The sequence below is a fragment of the Pipra filicauda genome, unplaced genomic scaffold (assembly GCF_003945595.2).
Source record: "Pipra filicauda isolate LSUMZ 115617 unplaced genomic scaffold, ASM394559v2 scaffold122_size2191957_pilon, whole genome shotgun sequence".
In the NCBI taxonomy this organism is placed as follows: Eukaryota; Metazoa; Chordata; class Aves; order Passeriformes; family Pipridae; genus Pipra; species Pipra filicauda.
The window spans coordinates 706,187-723,619 of NW_024103685.1; the positions used below are offsets into that span (position 1 = coordinate 706,187).

At 36.6% G+C, this 17,433-nt stretch overlaps 1 protein-coding gene across 3 annotated transcripts in view; it reads left to right on the forward strand.

Moving 5' to 3' along the window:
* The window catches only part of PLD5 (phospholipase D family member 5), a 170,116-nt gene that overhangs the window by 101,731 nt on the left and 50,952 nt on the right, over window positions 1-17,433 (forward strand). For all 3 annotated transcript variants that reach the window (XM_039388653.1, XM_039388654.1, XM_027750658.2), the window contains 2 exons: window positions 1,837-2,005; window positions 9,983-10,097. In XM_039388653.1, the coding sequence (XP_039244587.1) occupies window positions 1,837-2,005; window positions 9,983-10,097 (284 nt within the window). The remainder of the gene's footprint in view (window positions 1-1,836; window positions 2,006-9,982; window positions 10,098-17,433) is intronic.

Below are 17,433 nucleotides of genomic sequence, written 5' to 3' on the forward strand. Positions count from 1 at the left end.
ATCTAACAAAAGTTTTATTAAGTTCTGTAACAGGATTATGTCCAGCAGAAATAAGCTAAAAACCTTGAGTGTTAGAGTAAAATAGTTTATTTTTAATGAGTTAATAAGGCACTAAATTTTTAGAGCACTAGTTATTTCAAAAAGTTTGTAAATAATGTAGGTAGTATGTTTTAGAATAAAATATATTCTAAAGACAGTAAAAAAAATCAAATTGTGTTTTTAACGTTTTGCGGTTTATTTGCTGGTGTTACATCTCCATTACTATAACATAGAGAAGTTTAATGTTAAAAAATAGAATAAAGTGTTCATAGTCAGTTGTAGAGAGCATCACTGCTAATTGCAGCTTAGTGATAGGTATGTTGTTTGACAGATTTCAGGGAATAAGAAAACATACTTGAATGTTTAATGGAAGGAAGAGCTGTGCCTGTTCTAGTTTGATGGGGAATTTTTTACCTGGCCAGGAGATTAAGAGTACTATAATGACCACAGGTTTACTTTATCACAATTCTTGCTGGGTTTTCTTTACATTGTTTAAGAGTACTAATTTTCAGTCTTTTCATGGGTTCACTTTACAAACATGCTTGATAATCTGAAATAGTTGTAAAAGTTCCCATGTAAACCCTTTAGGGTCCACTGAATTAATAGAATATACTGCACTAATCTGTTTTTCTAAGAGTCAAAACATGTACAATTCTCTTTTACACTAAAATTTTTCAATAATGATTTACTTAAAGTTTACAAATTATATTCCTATTACTGGAGTTAATAATTAAAGCTATTAACAAGTACCAAAACAGTGTGGAAATGCTTGATGTACTTGGATACAATGAAGAGGAGTATTCTCCAAGTTCCTACTACATCTTTCTTACATCTGTTTTGTATGATTCACAGTAAAAGTGGCAGATGTTGGGGACACTTATAGAAGTGCTGTTTGGATAAGCTGAAAATTCAGTATGTTTACCTAAAGACAGAATTGGGGAACTTGTTTGAATTGCATTTTATTTCCAAATTCCTCCACTGAGTGTAGAGAGAAGCTTTACCTGCTGCAATTTAAGGAAATCTAGCAGTGGAGCACTATGCTGAATGACACACATCGTTTCCCTGAAGCAGAGGAACATATTTTGAACTGTCATTTTACTTCAATGTTTGTTTCACTTCTTGGATGTGTTTGTATCCATGTAAATGTACGTAGTCTCTTTTACAAATGTTTTGAGTACTATAGGCAGTTAGATCAAAGAGCCTTTCAGAAAACCCAGGAAATTAGAAGGACATAATTCTTCTTTTTAAACCACTGGATCCCAGTTAGAGCCTTACACAGGTAAAAGCAGAAAAATTCGGTAGCTTAGAACAACTGGAAAGGAAAAGTTCATATGTACAAGACTACAATGTAATAAAATGTCAGCTAGAAAAGCAAACCTAAGAGAATACCAGGGAGTTCACATCTTGCCACATCCTTAGAGAGAAGAAACTAAATGCAGAGATGAGAGGGCAAAACAAGAAAAGATTGTTTTATTCTTCCCATCCTCGCTTTAAGGACTGATTCCCACTTACTGTGTTGAAAGAAGTAAGCTTTTCTGTGTTTAAGCTAATTTTGCAGAGCTTCAAAAGCTTAATTCGTTTTGCTGCATTACTAGTACCTGCACTTTATTGTTTTGGGAAGTGTGGAGTATGACAGTCAGCAACTTCAGAGCGAGTTGTGGGTGGCACTCTGCTGAAAGCTTCTCAAAGCAGATGTTGAACCACAGGCCCAAAACCCGACATTCTTTAAAATCTGGAATTTTTAAATAAAGAAAAGTGCTTTTGTTAAGTGGTTATTTTTTCCTTATCTATTCTCAGGGTTGCTCTTGTGGAAAATATTCCTGAAGGGATCAACTATTCAGACAGTGCACCATCCCATTTGTCTCTTTTCCAAGGCTGGATGAATTTGCTTAATATGGCTGAAAAGTCTGTTGACATAGTATCTTCCCAGTGGGACCTCAATCACAGTCATCCATCAGCATGCCAGGTATGTTCTAGCCTAACAAAAGAGTGGGACTTTAGCAGTCTGTTCTTGCTGTTACACTATTAATTTTATAGAACTACGACCCTTCCCTGTAGCAGACCTATTTTGTTTGGGTAGTCTGAAAATTCATTTTCTTATGGGGATTTTCCTGCCAATACAATAGTTTTCTGAGAGTGGTGGTATGCCTGGACTAGATAACATTCAACACATACTCATATGACTTCCATCTTTGGAAAGGATGTAATTGTGTAATCTTAAGAAAGCTGCCAAATTGTACCTATATTAGCACATCCATAATTTAGGAATATTCATAAATCTATACAGTTATTTTCTACTTGATGCAACTGATGAAATAAAAGAGCAAGCATGTGGATTAATTCTGCAGCCAAGTAGATGGATAGAATTACACTTATAAAGAACAATATAGTATCAGATGATTCATAGCTTTTGAAAATTAATCTTGGGAGGGACTGGTGTTCAAGATTCCTGCAATAAAGAACAATAGGAAAAATCATAAATCACAGTGAATAAGACAGACATGCTTTACAATGATGATGTGCCAACAAAAACTTTATTCTTGAGAGCAATCCTCTTAGAAATGCGGTTAGGGCAGGTTTCCATTTAGTATCACTTGTGAAAGTAAGATATCAAAGAATTGATAGGCTGTGAGAATATCTCTTCCACTAAATAGATTCTTAGCTGAAAGAAGCAGCTCAGCTGACATGAAATCGGGTTAAAATGACAGCCAGGTAACTGTAATTAATCAACTCTATTATGCTATGTCACAAGCTCTTGGCTTTCCTCTCTAGTTCTGTTGATGCTGTGCAGTAAAAAAAATGCCTTTTGGTAGGTAATAGGCAAAGCCTGGTATTTTGAGCAACTAAATTCTACTTCTTTTGGAAGAGCCTGTAGCTTAGTTGCACAGCATACATTAGCTTTTCTTCAGAATAAATTTGCTGCATGTCCATTTAAAATAGTGAAAATCTAAGGTGAGCAGACGAATAGAAAATTTAATTCAAACCCTTCCTTTTAGAATGCTTATAAATGTTGGAATATGGTTTGTGAATAAATTATGGAATATCAAAGTATTGACTTTTTCACAATGTAATTACGCAGCTGAACTTTATTTAAATTTATTGCCTAAGTAACTTCAAACCCATGTACTGTCATTCAAGCAGATGTATTCAAAGAGACAGTGCCTCAGATGTTTCTAGGGTGTGCATGAATTGATATGTGCATGAATCTTTTAAAAGTGTTTTGTCTGAAAAAAAATTCAACATATCATTTGCTTCAAAACAGCAGAGCCTAACAAACCCCAAACAAAGGACAAAAAATAGGAAACTAGACGTTGGGATTTCAACAGTTAAGTATCAAATCCATTCACTGTTCCACATTCGCATACAAAGTAAAAATTGGAAGATATTATTCAGCAGGGAAAGAAAGAAGAGACATCTAAGAAGTGGATTTGTTCTTTCATCCTCAAATACACAGTTAAAGCCAGAAAAATTGAACATTTTTCATAATATTCTATTCTAGTTATCTATTTCTGTCTGCTAGTAGTCTTACAAAAGTGAGTAATTACTTCTGTTTAAGGGCAATTAATATTCCAGTCATCTCCTCATTTGTACAGCAGTGGGGGCTGAACAGCTGATAGATTTTTCTGTCAAGCTTGTCTATTCATGCTAAAACACTATATTGTTATTGGCTGGTCTGATTGCTAAAAAATTGCCAAGAGGCAGTGTTTCTTAGCAAATCGCTGCCCCAGAGAATGTACACAAAGCTTAGTCTGTGAAAGGGAAGGGAGAAAGCTTGTATCGTTACATCTGCTTTCTCCGCTTGTGAAATGAAAGTGGAATTTCAGAGGAGCTTCAGTAACTATAATCTAGTAATTGTCTGAATAATAAGTTGAATATCCTCAAGTCTTTGGAATTTGATTTTGGGAAAATTTGCCCCAAAATAGCAGAAGCATTGTGAAAGGTAAGAGTATTGTACAGTGCTTAGTTACTAAGTTTTAGTTCTTTTAATTATTCTCGTTTTTTAGAAACTAAGGACATAACCATTTTCCATATGGACCCACGCCCTGCTCTATAACTAGCAATTTCCATTTTATGAATATTCAAGGCTTATTGCAAAGCAAAGTTCTCCACAAGAGCCCTTGAACAGACATGGATTTTTGAAGGAGAAAAGCAGAGTAGGCTAGATTGTTTTTTCTCAGTTACAAGGTTTAACTACATTCTCTATATATCTTTGTGCAGCCAAATACATACATATATATGTCCAATATATGTATCGAAGAAAAACAGAGCAGGAAATTCTGCAACTTTATATACACACATACATACATATGCTCAATACACATATTATCCTTACGTATACATGTTGTCCATCTTGTCTAAATGTATATTGTACATATGTATATATGTATACATCTGCATATATGAAATTGCAGAATTTCCTGCTCTATTTTTCTTCGTTTTTGTTTATGGGTATGTTACCCAGTGTCCTTGAGTCTTGCCTGTCCATATTTCGTTGCTATAAATCTAAATAAACTTTCATTGCTGATTGAGCTGTCCAGGTCACAACACCGTGCTCAGTCATCTGAGATCATGAGTCTTGCTAAATTGGATTCCCTAAAAACAGACACATGCTGGTACAGTATTTCTATGCTTCCACAGCTTAAGCAATCAAGTAAAAAAATATTTGTTTGGCAAAATAGTGAGTAGGCTTTCTACACTTCCCTTTCTCATTCAAAAGAAAATTACATATTTTGGCAACTTTGTGTTGTCATATCTGTGTTTTCAAGATTACAGGGTAGTTGTCATGTAGAAGCATTGAGGTTTTTTGTGGAATGTGAATGTGTGAGTCCTCCCGTGGCAATCTGATGTTTAAAGGTATTAGAGGATAATGGAAACAATTTTTTGAGGGTAGCTTTTAATTCATTTGCAGTGAAAAGAGAGAGGTGATGCAAGATCATGCCAGTTTCATGATTTTCACAGTTCATTTCCTCTGGCTCATCTCATGTTTAGAATGACCTTTAGATTTAGAATGACCTTTTAGATTTCCAGCAAGTCCTTCACAAACTCTGGTTTATTTTTCATAAATAAAAATTATTGCCACTGTGGCTTATTGGTACTGCCATGAATATCACACAGTTCTTCCTGGATGGCTATTTGGATGAACATAAAATGATCGAAGAGTAGATCTGCATCTGAGTTTTACAATTATCACATAAAAAGTAGATGTTTCTAACTTTATTTACCTACGTGCTGTGCATCTCCCAAATGGTTTGATGGGAGAAGTCCCCCACTCCATTTAATACTCTGTCTCGTGTAAGCCAGCTGTGCAGCTTTGTAATGAATCTCTGATGACAAGTCATGTGTCACTCACACGTGCACTGGCCAAGGATCTTAAGTGATTTGTTTGGTAAAACAAATGTTAGTGCAAGAGCTTAAGTTCTCTTCCTTGACAGTTATAAAAAAAATACAAATAATACAAAGAAGGGCACACCTCCAAACCTAGCAGCTAACAGCAGAAATTTGCTACCATGTGCTATAGAGACTGCAGTGTATTTTCTTTTCTATAAGCTCATCTTTACATAAACATCTCTCCTCTTCAGGTGGTGGCATTTCCCTGGTGCAGCTGGTACAGACTGAGGCATAGAAAATAAATTCAAAAAGAAGAGGTTTTAAAGTGAAAGCATGTTCCCTCCTTTTGCATTATCTGTTTCACTAGAAGAATTTGAGGAGAGCATTTAATTTTCTCTGTTCTGTATTAAACAGAAGCATTTAAAGTTAGGATTTCTTGATTTTTTTGCTCTATTAGTTTCTGCCAGCATGCTATGATTTTTAGTGATGTTTTTAAATATACCCAGAGGCTTGATTATAGGAAAACTTTTTAAAAATATTAGTAGAACTATAGAGAAAAAACTGAGAAGAAAAGTCTATGAAATAACCAGGTTTATTTCTACGGAAAGAAAAAGGTAGACATTGTGTAAACTGTAGGAATCCAAGTTACTGAAGAGCCCAATAGTTCAGTTATAGAGTGCTTCAATAAATACAGCATTTTCACATTTGTATCTCCCCATTTTATTTCTAATAATGAGTGCATGCTGATAGAGACAACAGCAGGCAAGGGAAATCAACCAGGCTTGAATCAGCCTGTCTGAAGACTGCCAATGAATTGCTTTGGGGGCAATTTCAGGGCCTTTTGGTAATGACAACTTCCTCTTTTTTTAAGAGAAAAGGAGTTTGCTGTGGCAGGTACAGTTGGGATTGATGTTTGAGATGTATAGTAATTTACAGCTACGTTGTGAATATCAGTTTGTTCATGTTATAAATGCATTTTACATCCTATTTTGTCACTTTTGGTAGGTTTTTTGAAACAGCCCAGTGAAAAGTGTATGAGAATATTTTATCAGGATAAGCAGATTTCTGGTGGTAATGTTTGTTAAAATGCAGATATGCTGTAAGTAGCATGCCAGTTTCAGAGCAGTTGGCTGCTACTATTTCTCAGTCCTCACAAGCTGGGTATATAGAAATGATTCTGATCATTGTCATGTAGTTGTGCAGCAGCCTGGTATTGTTTCGCAAAGGGAATGTGGTCTGAATGACAACATGAGGGTTTATATTCAACAGAAGCATTTCAAATGTGCTGACAGCAGTGACAAAACTCTTTAAACCTTCCATCCCTTCTTTTTTCCTTTTCATAAGAAAAAACAGTAACATTGCAAGTAAACATGTCAGAAAGTACAGAAACTGAGTTTCAAATTAATATTAATAGGGACGAAGACCAGATTCTTCAGCAGTGAAGGAAGAACCATAGTGCATATAGATTTTTAAAAGCAAGTTGTGAAATTTTCATAATTTAGAGTGTCTAGATTAAACCTTGGTGAGGAAATGAATGCCTGCTGAGAGATGATGCAGTGAGAGATGAGACGGAGGGAATTCTTTCCAATTCTGTCACTGGGTGGTGGTTTTTTGTGTACCTATATAAACACAAATATTTGTAGTGTGTGCACTCCTAGTCTTAACCATCACTACTTAGAGATACTTTGAATGTTTAATCAATTTTGAGGTTTTATTCTTTATGAACGTAATTGGGGGGGAAAAAAAGGATTATATAAAGTAATAGCTTGTAGAGTCCCTGGTGGGGAAATAGATGTATTTGCAGAGCAAATGGCTTCATTGGAATGCAGGGCTGCACTCCAAGTGATATATTCACCCATAGAATGGGCTCTTCAGCAGGTATCATGGCCTGCAAGAGACAGCTATATTGGTCACATCGGGGCATACTAAGATCAAGTAAAACTCAGGAGAAGGTGCCAGGAAGATACTTGTTTATCAAAGAGAGGCTTGTTTATCAAGTCTTCTGTAAATCATATGTAAATATATTCTCATGCAGGTAGAAGGGGCAATAATGTCCAAAAATAATTACCATAGGGAAAAAACAGTAAGAATTATCTCCTGAAGTAATTAATTTTATCAGCTTGAGACATAAACTTTCTAAACATTTCTTCAGCAGAACAGTTAATTAGTTAATTTGTATTGATAATGCTAACCACTTTCCCTCAAATTTATGAATGCATTTCGATGGTTTTTTTTATATGCTAGAGCTTTCTACCATGCTTCTAGACAAAATCAGTTTTGACAGATAACCTAAACAAAAATAGTCTTTATCTTTCTACTTAGTGAATTGAATAAACACAGAGTACCTTTCTGAGTAGCTGTTTCTATCTATATGTATATTAATTAATTTCCATAATGCAGGCCTTTTAGTCCTTAATTTTCCCAGCTAACTTTTACAAAGATATAGCTAGTGAAAATCAAAACTGCTGGTTTCTCCAGTCAGGGGACCCATATGTGTGTCCAAAGGCTGGCTGAGCTCTGCCATGCCGGGAGGCTCTCGTTCTGGAGGATGGGACATGGATTGGGAATTTGGCAGACAAGAGGGCAGTGATTGCTGTTTCTGGTTTTTGTTAGAGTCTAGCAGTGCCAGACTGCAGCAATGGCAGGAGAAACACTCTTGGAGGGAGCAGGGCACCCAGAAATACTGGTCAGTGCACCTCTGCTCCCCCAGAATCATGCTAGAGCTGCTGCATAACTCTATGTGCATCATCCATCTCCCCCACACTATTATCTCATTAATTCTTACATTTTCTATTAACATCTGTCCTTCTTTTTAAAAAGACCCAACACAATCAGTGGTGTGAGAATTAAGGATTCTTTTAGCTTCATGAGGTATGTGAGGGAAAGCCACTTGAATTGCTCAGCAACTCAGTAACACCTTTTTGGTGGGTGAGTTAAAATCATGGGTGTCATTTCTTACATTTTGAACTACCTAGTCACCTTAAGTAATGCTGAATCTAAGAAACATTTGGAACTTCATGCAAATAATGTTTTTGTTTTCCTGATCTGTTAGCTATTCTCTAATGCTTTCATTATGACAGCATTCCGTTAACTGCAAAGTTCTTGTGATCCCTGGGATGAGCAGGGAGCTCTGCTATGGATTTGGGTGAGCAAGCAGGTATACATTACAAAACTAAAACATAAACAGGGGTTCTGTTTCCATTGCAGCCTCTGGCTGCTTGGTAATTTTGAAAAAGCTCTTTTTTAGGAGGATGGGTATTCTAATTTTGCCACATACATTAAAAATATGTGAATATTAAAAAATAGGTCTGTACTGTAGACAGGGGAAACACTGCTTTCTGAGTCTGCATAATGCTGAAGGCCCATCAAGGTTCAAAGTATTAATCTGTGCAGACAATGACAAGCCAAAGGATGGCTTTCCACTGTCTGCTGCTTATGTTTTTTAAGTGTGTGGAGAGGGCTTTTGTCTGGGGTTTTATTGGTCCATACTATGTCATATTGTATCATCCCAAACTGCTTTGGTTTGGTCATTTTGTTAAATAGCTTCTGTCAAGAGCTTTGTCTTCTGCCTATTTGTTTGGAAGTTGATATATGACTGTTGCTTTTTTTGTTTTTGCTTTACATTCGGGCCAGCATTAGGTTGAATCTAAAGTGAATCTAAAGGCAGGGCAAGCACTTTGTCAGATGCATAAACCCAAAAGTCTTTGTGTATTGAACTGCTAATTGAAAGTAGTGTCTTCTGTAGTAAGCTAGAATGGCAGCAAGGAAATAAGATCTGGCTGTGGCTGCAGTAACAGCACGGTAGTGATACACTAGAGAGTTTATTTTTGACGTTATCTAGTTAGATGTTTGCAGCTAAACTTTTTTATTTAATTTAAAATATTGACTCTCAAAATTAAGTATTTACTGTACTATCAGAAGTTCTACTTGTTCTTTGTTTCTTGGATATGAAAAAATATGACAGTTTAAAATTTTACTTTTCATGTGAAACAAATGTCTTGATTGCTGTTTTGACATATATCTAGCTCAGTATGAGATTCACTTTTTTGTTCTGTGCTAGAAATAGGACTTAAATAGTAAAGTTTTATAGCAATGTAAAAAGGAAAAGCATATAAAATACCCATAGACTGTTGCTTTCCTTCCTGGTATAACTCATCTAAAGTAGAGCATGCAACCACTTGAAAATGTTATGTACTATGGTTAGAATCACTTACAAAAATATCACTCAATATAGAATAAGTGTAGTAAACTATTTTCCTTTAACTTTTTGTCCTAAGTCAACAGAATGTGATGTGTTAGAAGAAAGTTAATGTCAAAATGTGCTTATGCAGCATAAAAAAAACTTGGACACTCCCCTCTGCCTAGCACCTGTCATGAATAATGTTGCGCAGTCTGGGAAAAGGAAGAAACCATTTTGGCCTTCAGAACAGTATTTCTCCAAGCAAAAGTATTTAAGTTGCTAACCTTTAGGGTAGATTTAGTCATATCTAAGAACATATTTACTCAGCTGTTGTATATAGTTCTCTTGTTTTTACATGCCTCTTTAATTTGTTGATATGCGGTTTGAACAATTCTGTGTCTTACAACTTCTGCTTTCCGTTAATGTTCTTCCCAGGGGCAGCGTCTTTTTGAAAAGTTGCTTGAACTGGCATCCCGAAATATTGAGATAAAGCTAGTGAGTGATATACTGCCCATGGAATCAAAGGTGTTAAACGACTTGAAAACAAAGGGTAAGACCAAGGTCTTTATGTTGTTATGCCATTGACTGCTACAGAATGTTGCTTTTACTTAAAATGCAGACTCAAATGATCTATTAAATGTATCCTATTGGTATTGCAGTATTACCCTGTAATCCTTCAGCTTTCTCTGGTTCATAGCTGTCTGAAGCTCTGTTACCGTAGTTGAAGTTTGCAGTTTGCAAGCAATTAAAAGGATGTTTAAATTCACTATAGCCATTTTTAATGGTAGGCAATGTAACCTGAGAGACTGCTGTAATACCTTGTGGGACAAGATAGTTTCCTCCTTATAGGAATATCAAAATTAATTAAAAAAGCAACATGTGTATGGTATTGATGATTCTGAAACACTGGAAAATAGATCATTGGTCAGATTTAGCCAGCTGACAAGGTTTTCTGTGCTATGTGTGTTTCTTTGGTATCTGCTTTCCTAACCATTGCTTTTAAGGCTCAAAAATCCCTACTGAAAGAGGGATTGCACACTGGCACTACATGAATAAACCTGTTTTATGTACAACTGTGTGGGAAAATAGTAGAGAGAATTTAAGAAATGCTGAAAGAAATTAGACTCACTTAAGACTTTTAGCAATCTCATACACATTTCTCCTGAATATGTTAGTTATCTATATAATCCGATAAAAGCATGATTTTAAGGCTAGGATACACTTTTCAAAGGGCAAAAAGAACCTATATATTTTGATGGTGATCATTTTTGACACAGATAACTATATGGATCACAAAGGGAACTCTAAAAAAATAGACTAAGTGAAGGAGTTGCTATGTGTAGTGGCACCCTAATGTAACATTTATGTTTATGGTAAAGAATAAAGAACACCCTCTTCCAAAAAATATCAATCCATATTTGTTTAAATTCCTTGTAACCTCCTCTATGACAGGAAATTTTACAATATTCAAATGAAATTATCAATATACTTGTGCTTTGAGCTACAAAGAATCAGAGAAATTTGCTTTTATATAGTAATTTTGTGAGTTTTGCTGTCATCATCTTTGAACCCTGGAATTGTAGATATCGTTGTGTACTAATGACCTTTTTCAAAAATCAATATTATAACTACTTGATTTTCTCACTATGATTTTATTTTCTCATTCCATGTTTTGGTTTGCTTATTTCTACAAATTCTGATATTTTTATTAGAATGTCTTGATTATGACGTGGTGATTGCCAACTCTGTTGCAAGTCTTTAGGTTTCTTGTTTGGTTTTTATCTCCATGAAAGCCAGATAAATCTTTATTTGGCTCTGTATTCCTTAAAAGGAGTAAGTTAGTTTCAAATTCTGTCAGATTTAGTTGTCTTAATTTTATGTTGAAATGAGCAGACCTTGTATGAACAGTTCATGGTATGTCCTACTCATGTAAAAAAGAAGCTAAGTGGTAGCTTAAAAAAAAAAAAAAAAAATTGTCATCAAGCTTTGCAATGCTGTCCTGGAAGATCTATCTACTAAAATTATTATTCTCTTTGCTTGTGAGGTGATGGCCACCTGCATCCTCAGAAATCAATCATAACTGATCCTTGATCCTTGAACTTATGCATGAAGATAACTTTTTTCCTGCAACTGTCAGATTTGTCAGTAAAGAAAGCAGTAAATATATCAGTAGTTCAGCCAAGCTGTGAAGCACCTCAAGATGGAGAACCAAAATGTATTTGTCTGAACAGGCTCAAAACCACACTTGTGGTGTCTGTCAGAATTAGGCAGAGGAGAGTCCAAGCACTGCTCTGTGGTTCATCAGCTTATTAAACTAAGCTGATTGATCCTAAGCAGCAAATATGCTTGGCACCTGAGCCATGGGCAGTAGTATGGACAGAAAGCACATATATAGCCAGTGGAGCTCTGGAAATGCCATGCATTCCTGTCTGCCTTCACCTTGCTAGATGGGCAGGGGCTCAGCTTTCCTTTCCAAGGCAGATTGTGTGCGGGAGTTGAACTGTCTCCAAGTAGCGGGCTGTCCTGCTAAATACGAGAAAGAGTTGCTATTGCACAGAGAGGGTGGAAGAGCCTTGCCTTTATTTTCAGCAGACTGGTTGATCAGAACCCCTGAGCTATGCCCTCATGTGGTAGAGACTGGTTCCTAGGGTCAGGACGAGGGATAATGTGGCTGTCAGCCCCAGGAGGTACACGTTAAGATACTGATCAGGAACCGTAAAAGGATGCTGCGGTTCCTCAGCCACTGATTACCTATCTCATGCTGCATCTTCGGGTATCATGTCCTTTCTGACTTAGGTGGCCTCAACAAAGTGGCATGGGTTTATCTGGGGTCGCTTGAAGAACTAAACTTGGGCATTCACATCGTCTCATGCAGTGTTGGTTTTTTTGGACAAGGAACCAGAAGGATACAAGGATAGGCTACTGTACTGCTGCATTTCAGCACAGATGTTGAGACTACTTCTGCCAGGCAAATTATTCTAGCACATCTTTCAATTTTCCAGACGGGCATGCCTGGAGCCCCTTTACCTCTTCTCCCTGTTTCTGAAGTACTGTAGAAAGCAGTTTTGATAAACCTTTTCCAACCCAAGGGTTGGAAGACTCTTCCCCACATATCCTTCCTCTCCAACTGATTAACTCTCTCCTTACTGATTAACAAAGCAGAAGGTAGAAACCCGACTTCTGATTTGAGCTGATGGGGTAAGATAAAGCATAAGTTATGTTATGGGAGAACAGAACTGAACTGATGTAGAGTAAAATAAAATTAGTAATTTGCATTTGCAATGTTAGTACAGACATCTGAGCTAGCGTGAACCTCCAGGTTTGTCATTACTCTGATGCTTTTTTTTGTCCTGTCTGTGCTATTCTGACTCACTTGAACTGGCTGTAAAGCAGGGGAGCTTGATTACAGAAGTCCAGCAACTGCAGTGTGAAACATGGATTGATTTACTGTGCTAACACATACCACACCTAGAGCTGTGGTGACAGGAGCCTCGGAGTACTGAGATAATGTACATTTGTTAATAATTGCTAACTGTGGGACTGTTATTTAGTTGCAAAATTAAACATGTTGAAATGAGGAAAAACTAGTCCTAAAACTTACATTTATGATAGAACTTTAATTACATTATCAGATTCTATATTTTGCATAGAATACCTGGATGGTACTTGTTACAACCTTACCATATTAATCAGAGGGTTTTCCCTTGCGTTGAATGAGAATACATCAAACATTTAATGTCTAATGCAGTTGATGCTCATTCAGAGGATATTATTTCGGCTGGTAATGGCTAGAATCTTTTTTTATCTTCATATTTAATGTATGTCTCCAGGCTTTCTTCATTGCATATCTGCCAGATCCTGCACTGAATGCAAAATGATTAATTTCCTCATAGGCTTTTCCATGCTGCTTCTCACTGTGGTGTCTGTGTGCCCTGCAAATACAGTATTAATGAATTTCTTTTTACAACATCACTGTTATGTGAGGTTGCTTGCTGTTTCTGTCTCTTGGGGACAACCAGTGATAATTAATGGCAGCACAGGCACCAGAAGCCAGACCTGAGCATTTGTTTTCTGTAGTAACAATAAAAAAGAAAAAGTATATAACAATGTAAGTTCTCCCAGCTCACGTTGTCACAATCATTACTAAACAGACTATAAACTATGATGTTATTTTTATGGGACATATGTATATGAATACTATGTATATATGTATATGAGTCTCTTGTGAAAGGTAAGTCTGTCTGTAGGCAAAATTTGGTTCATTGTGTAAACAAACGTTCTTCTTTATCCTCTTTGTGCTGTGACAGTAGATTATTAATGCTTGTTTTCAAGGTTATTGTTTTAGCCTTTTCTCAGCTGTAGCTCAGTCTACTAGATTGAAACATTTCTTGTAACCCTCCCCCTCCTTACGCATAATTATGTACCACTCTTTGTTCCTCAGTAACATTTGAATAGTATCGTCTCCAATTAGCAGGTTGTTGTATCGTTTCTTACATATACAGAATCTAAATCCCTTACTAATTACGATCTTATTTTAGCTGACAGTGTTCATACATTTTAAGACATACCAATAGATCTTCCTTCTTCAATTTGCATTGCTTCCTTCCTTTTCTGTTTGCTTTTTTCCCCAATATTCTCTTTTCATGAAGCATTTTTGATATATTTGCAAGGAATGTTTTTTGTTTTGTCAGTAGTGGCTGAAGTAGATATAAAAAGAGGAGTCTGTCCATGTCACAACGTGATTTAAAGAAAAAAAAATCATTTAACTCAATAGCTATTGAATGTTGGCAATGAAACTTTATTATTGTCATAGGGGAGGATCAAATAACCAGATCAGATGTGCAGCTGTTATTCACTGAGCAGTTTGTGCACATTTGCCCAAGATTACACTCTCTCTTAATCAGATAGAACCAAAACAGAGAAACTAAAAAGTGATAATATTGCAGGGTGACAAATAAATGAATAGAAAGTGGAGCTCTAGCAACTTTTTCTGCATTTAGTTGTGCGCTTTAGATTACAAACCCTAACAGATACCATCTCACGACAAATCAGGTTATATCTGGGCAGCTGCACAATCCCAGCCTCCTCTTTGCTCTCCCCGTTGTATGTTGTCCCTGTCTTCTTCTTTGCACCCGTGACCATGTGGTAAGACAAGTCAGGTGGCTGATTTGGCTACAGACTGTTTTCTTTTTTTTTTTGGCTAGCTTAATTTGTGTCATTTGTGTTACATTTCTGCATTACTCAGCATATATTCTCACAGGCATAAAGGCTGGGGAGAACACAGAGATAGGAAACGTGTAGCCAGGGTTGACAAGGGAGGTAGGATCACTGGAACCTGGTTGAGGTAGGTTTAATCTGCCATAGCACCAGAAAGCTCAGAGTTCACATAATGCCAAAGAACTGCTGGAAGTTTGGGGGTTTCCTGTATTTTCCTGTATTGTTTTAATGTAGGTATAGCACAATGGACAGCAATAGTGAATATGACTTATATATCAGATTATTTATGTCCATATTCTGTCTGCTTCTGTTGGCATACTTAAGGTGCTGTATAGTTTCAGAGGTGTGATGCTTGTGGGACAAGTTTTTACCTCTCCCCAAAATCATGTTCCCTTTCCCTGTCTACCTGTAGGGGAACAGGAAATTATGTCATTTTTAACATATTATAGAAGAACTGAAAAGGATTTGTTATGCCATAGAAAGATGGAGATCACCTGGGAACATCAGAGCAGTTTCTCCTTATGAAACAAGCTGTGAGTTGAGCACTTTTTTTAACCTAGAGCCTTTGTATACTGCAAACCCTAGGAATCTGGAATTGCCCGTTTGGGAGAAACTGCCATTTTCTCTGGAAAAGATAAAGCTATAGGAGTAAGAGAGGGCATTTCATGTTGAGTTTAAGTTGGGACTAAAAAATGTTTGGATTTTGGACAACTTTTGTTTTTGTGAAAGCGTTAGTAGGGCAAACCATGAGGGCATTGATTTACATTCAGCCCAGAATACTTGGTTTCAGTATTAATGAAAATTAAAGTGGACTGTAAACATATTAGAAAAGAGCTGTCACTGGCAGTTTTAAGAAGAAAGTGGACAAGCCCTGTGAAGAGTAGCCTTGTAGCTCTGCTGCTTGGGAAAGGTCTAGATTGGTTTCAAAGCTGGATTTAATAGTTCCATAATGATTTGGAAGGAGAACATAAACTTTTGTGCTTGAGGACATTTCTCTCAACATAAGAAAAAAAGAATTTTTTTTACAGTAAGAACAATCACTCACTGGTACAACCATCCTCAGGTAGAGTCCTCGTCACTGGAGATTTCCAATATGTGACTAGACAGGGTCCTGGATAATCTCATATAGATTCCCTTTTCCACAAAATACTGGCCCAGATGATCTTCTGAGGGCCAGATGATCTAACAGGTTTTTCCATGATTCTTATTAAACCTTTAATTCCTCTTCATGAGAAGATAATGTTGAGAATCAATGTAAAAACACTGCAAAGACTAAAGAGAAAATACACTCCATTCCCATAATGGCAAGCTAAAATCCTGAAGCTGGGTCTTGAAGAGATTTCTACCTGTCCAGATGGCCAGTTTCTGCACAATGTACCATAAAAATAATATTATCTGGTGCATGTTCCATTGGAGCATAAAGAGTGCCCTTGGCAGCGGAAGTTCAGTTGTTGGTTTTATATAAGCATTGAGTGGAGTTGTAGCTCCATTGCTTTCTTCATCACTTTCCTAGGCTGGACTCTCCAAAACTGTGAGAGGGAAGAGTGTTGAAGATGGGATAAGATCCTGCAACAGCACCAAAAATAGACTATTTTTCCCCTATGGTTTTTCAGAAACACGTAAGGGGGATACCTATAGACTGAGTCCTCCTAAAAGAATCAAGTAATTTGGATCTGAGTTTCATAGAGCTAAAGGTGGATGTGAACAGAGGGGGAGAAATCTCTTCCATTCCTTTCAGATTTTAAGTGTTGACATTTTTCTAAAACTCTGCCTGAGTCACACTCGAAAATCTGAGATGTGTATGAATATCAGCCTGTGAAAATTGCACTGGCAAGGCTTTTGGCATCTGATTTTAAATTTACTTTTATGTTTTGCTTTATTATGAATCGGGCCTTGTTCCTTTTTTATTATTATTTTATATTCTTGGGTACCCATAACAGAGCAGATGCATGATTTGATTTAGTTTTTATCAGTTGCTGCTGAAGGGTGTTTCCTGATATTTTCTCAACAACTTTAAGCCTGTGACAAGCAATCTTAAAGCTTGCTTTAATCTTAAATCTAAAATTCCAAGATGGAAAATCTCATTATGTTCTTTACCTCTTAGAATGCATAGTAACTTTGTCAGAGTTCTGCATAATTAGAATTACTGAGCTGAATTTCCAAAACTAGTTACATCCCATCTTAAAGGAAAGAAGTAGGTACCAGCTTTGTATCAGAGATTCAAGCATTCAGGTAGCTACCTAACATCTAGGCAACACTAATATGCAGAAACTCCTGCTAGGTTTTTCTTTTGGAGAAACACCTTTCTGTTTAGGCACCTGAGCTGTCTTACCTTATTTTATGTTGCAAAGTGTGCATGCACCCACTAACACCTTGATAGCAAGGAAATGTTCAGCATTGGTTTTATGCCTAACTCTCATGAGAACTTATATGCAATGTTTCTTACTTGTTTAAGTTGGGGAGCTAGATCCTATGATGAAAGGTAAGCCACATCCAACCTTGTGAAACGTGGCTGAAGAGAACAGGTGGGCAGTCTTTAGACATATATCAAATGTCTTTGACATCGAACATCTGCCTGAGCTGCAGAAGATGATGTTGAAAATCCTGCCCTGTTTGAAGGTTTCTAAATTGCCAACTAGAAGAAGAGCTGTCTACCTTACCAGGCACCT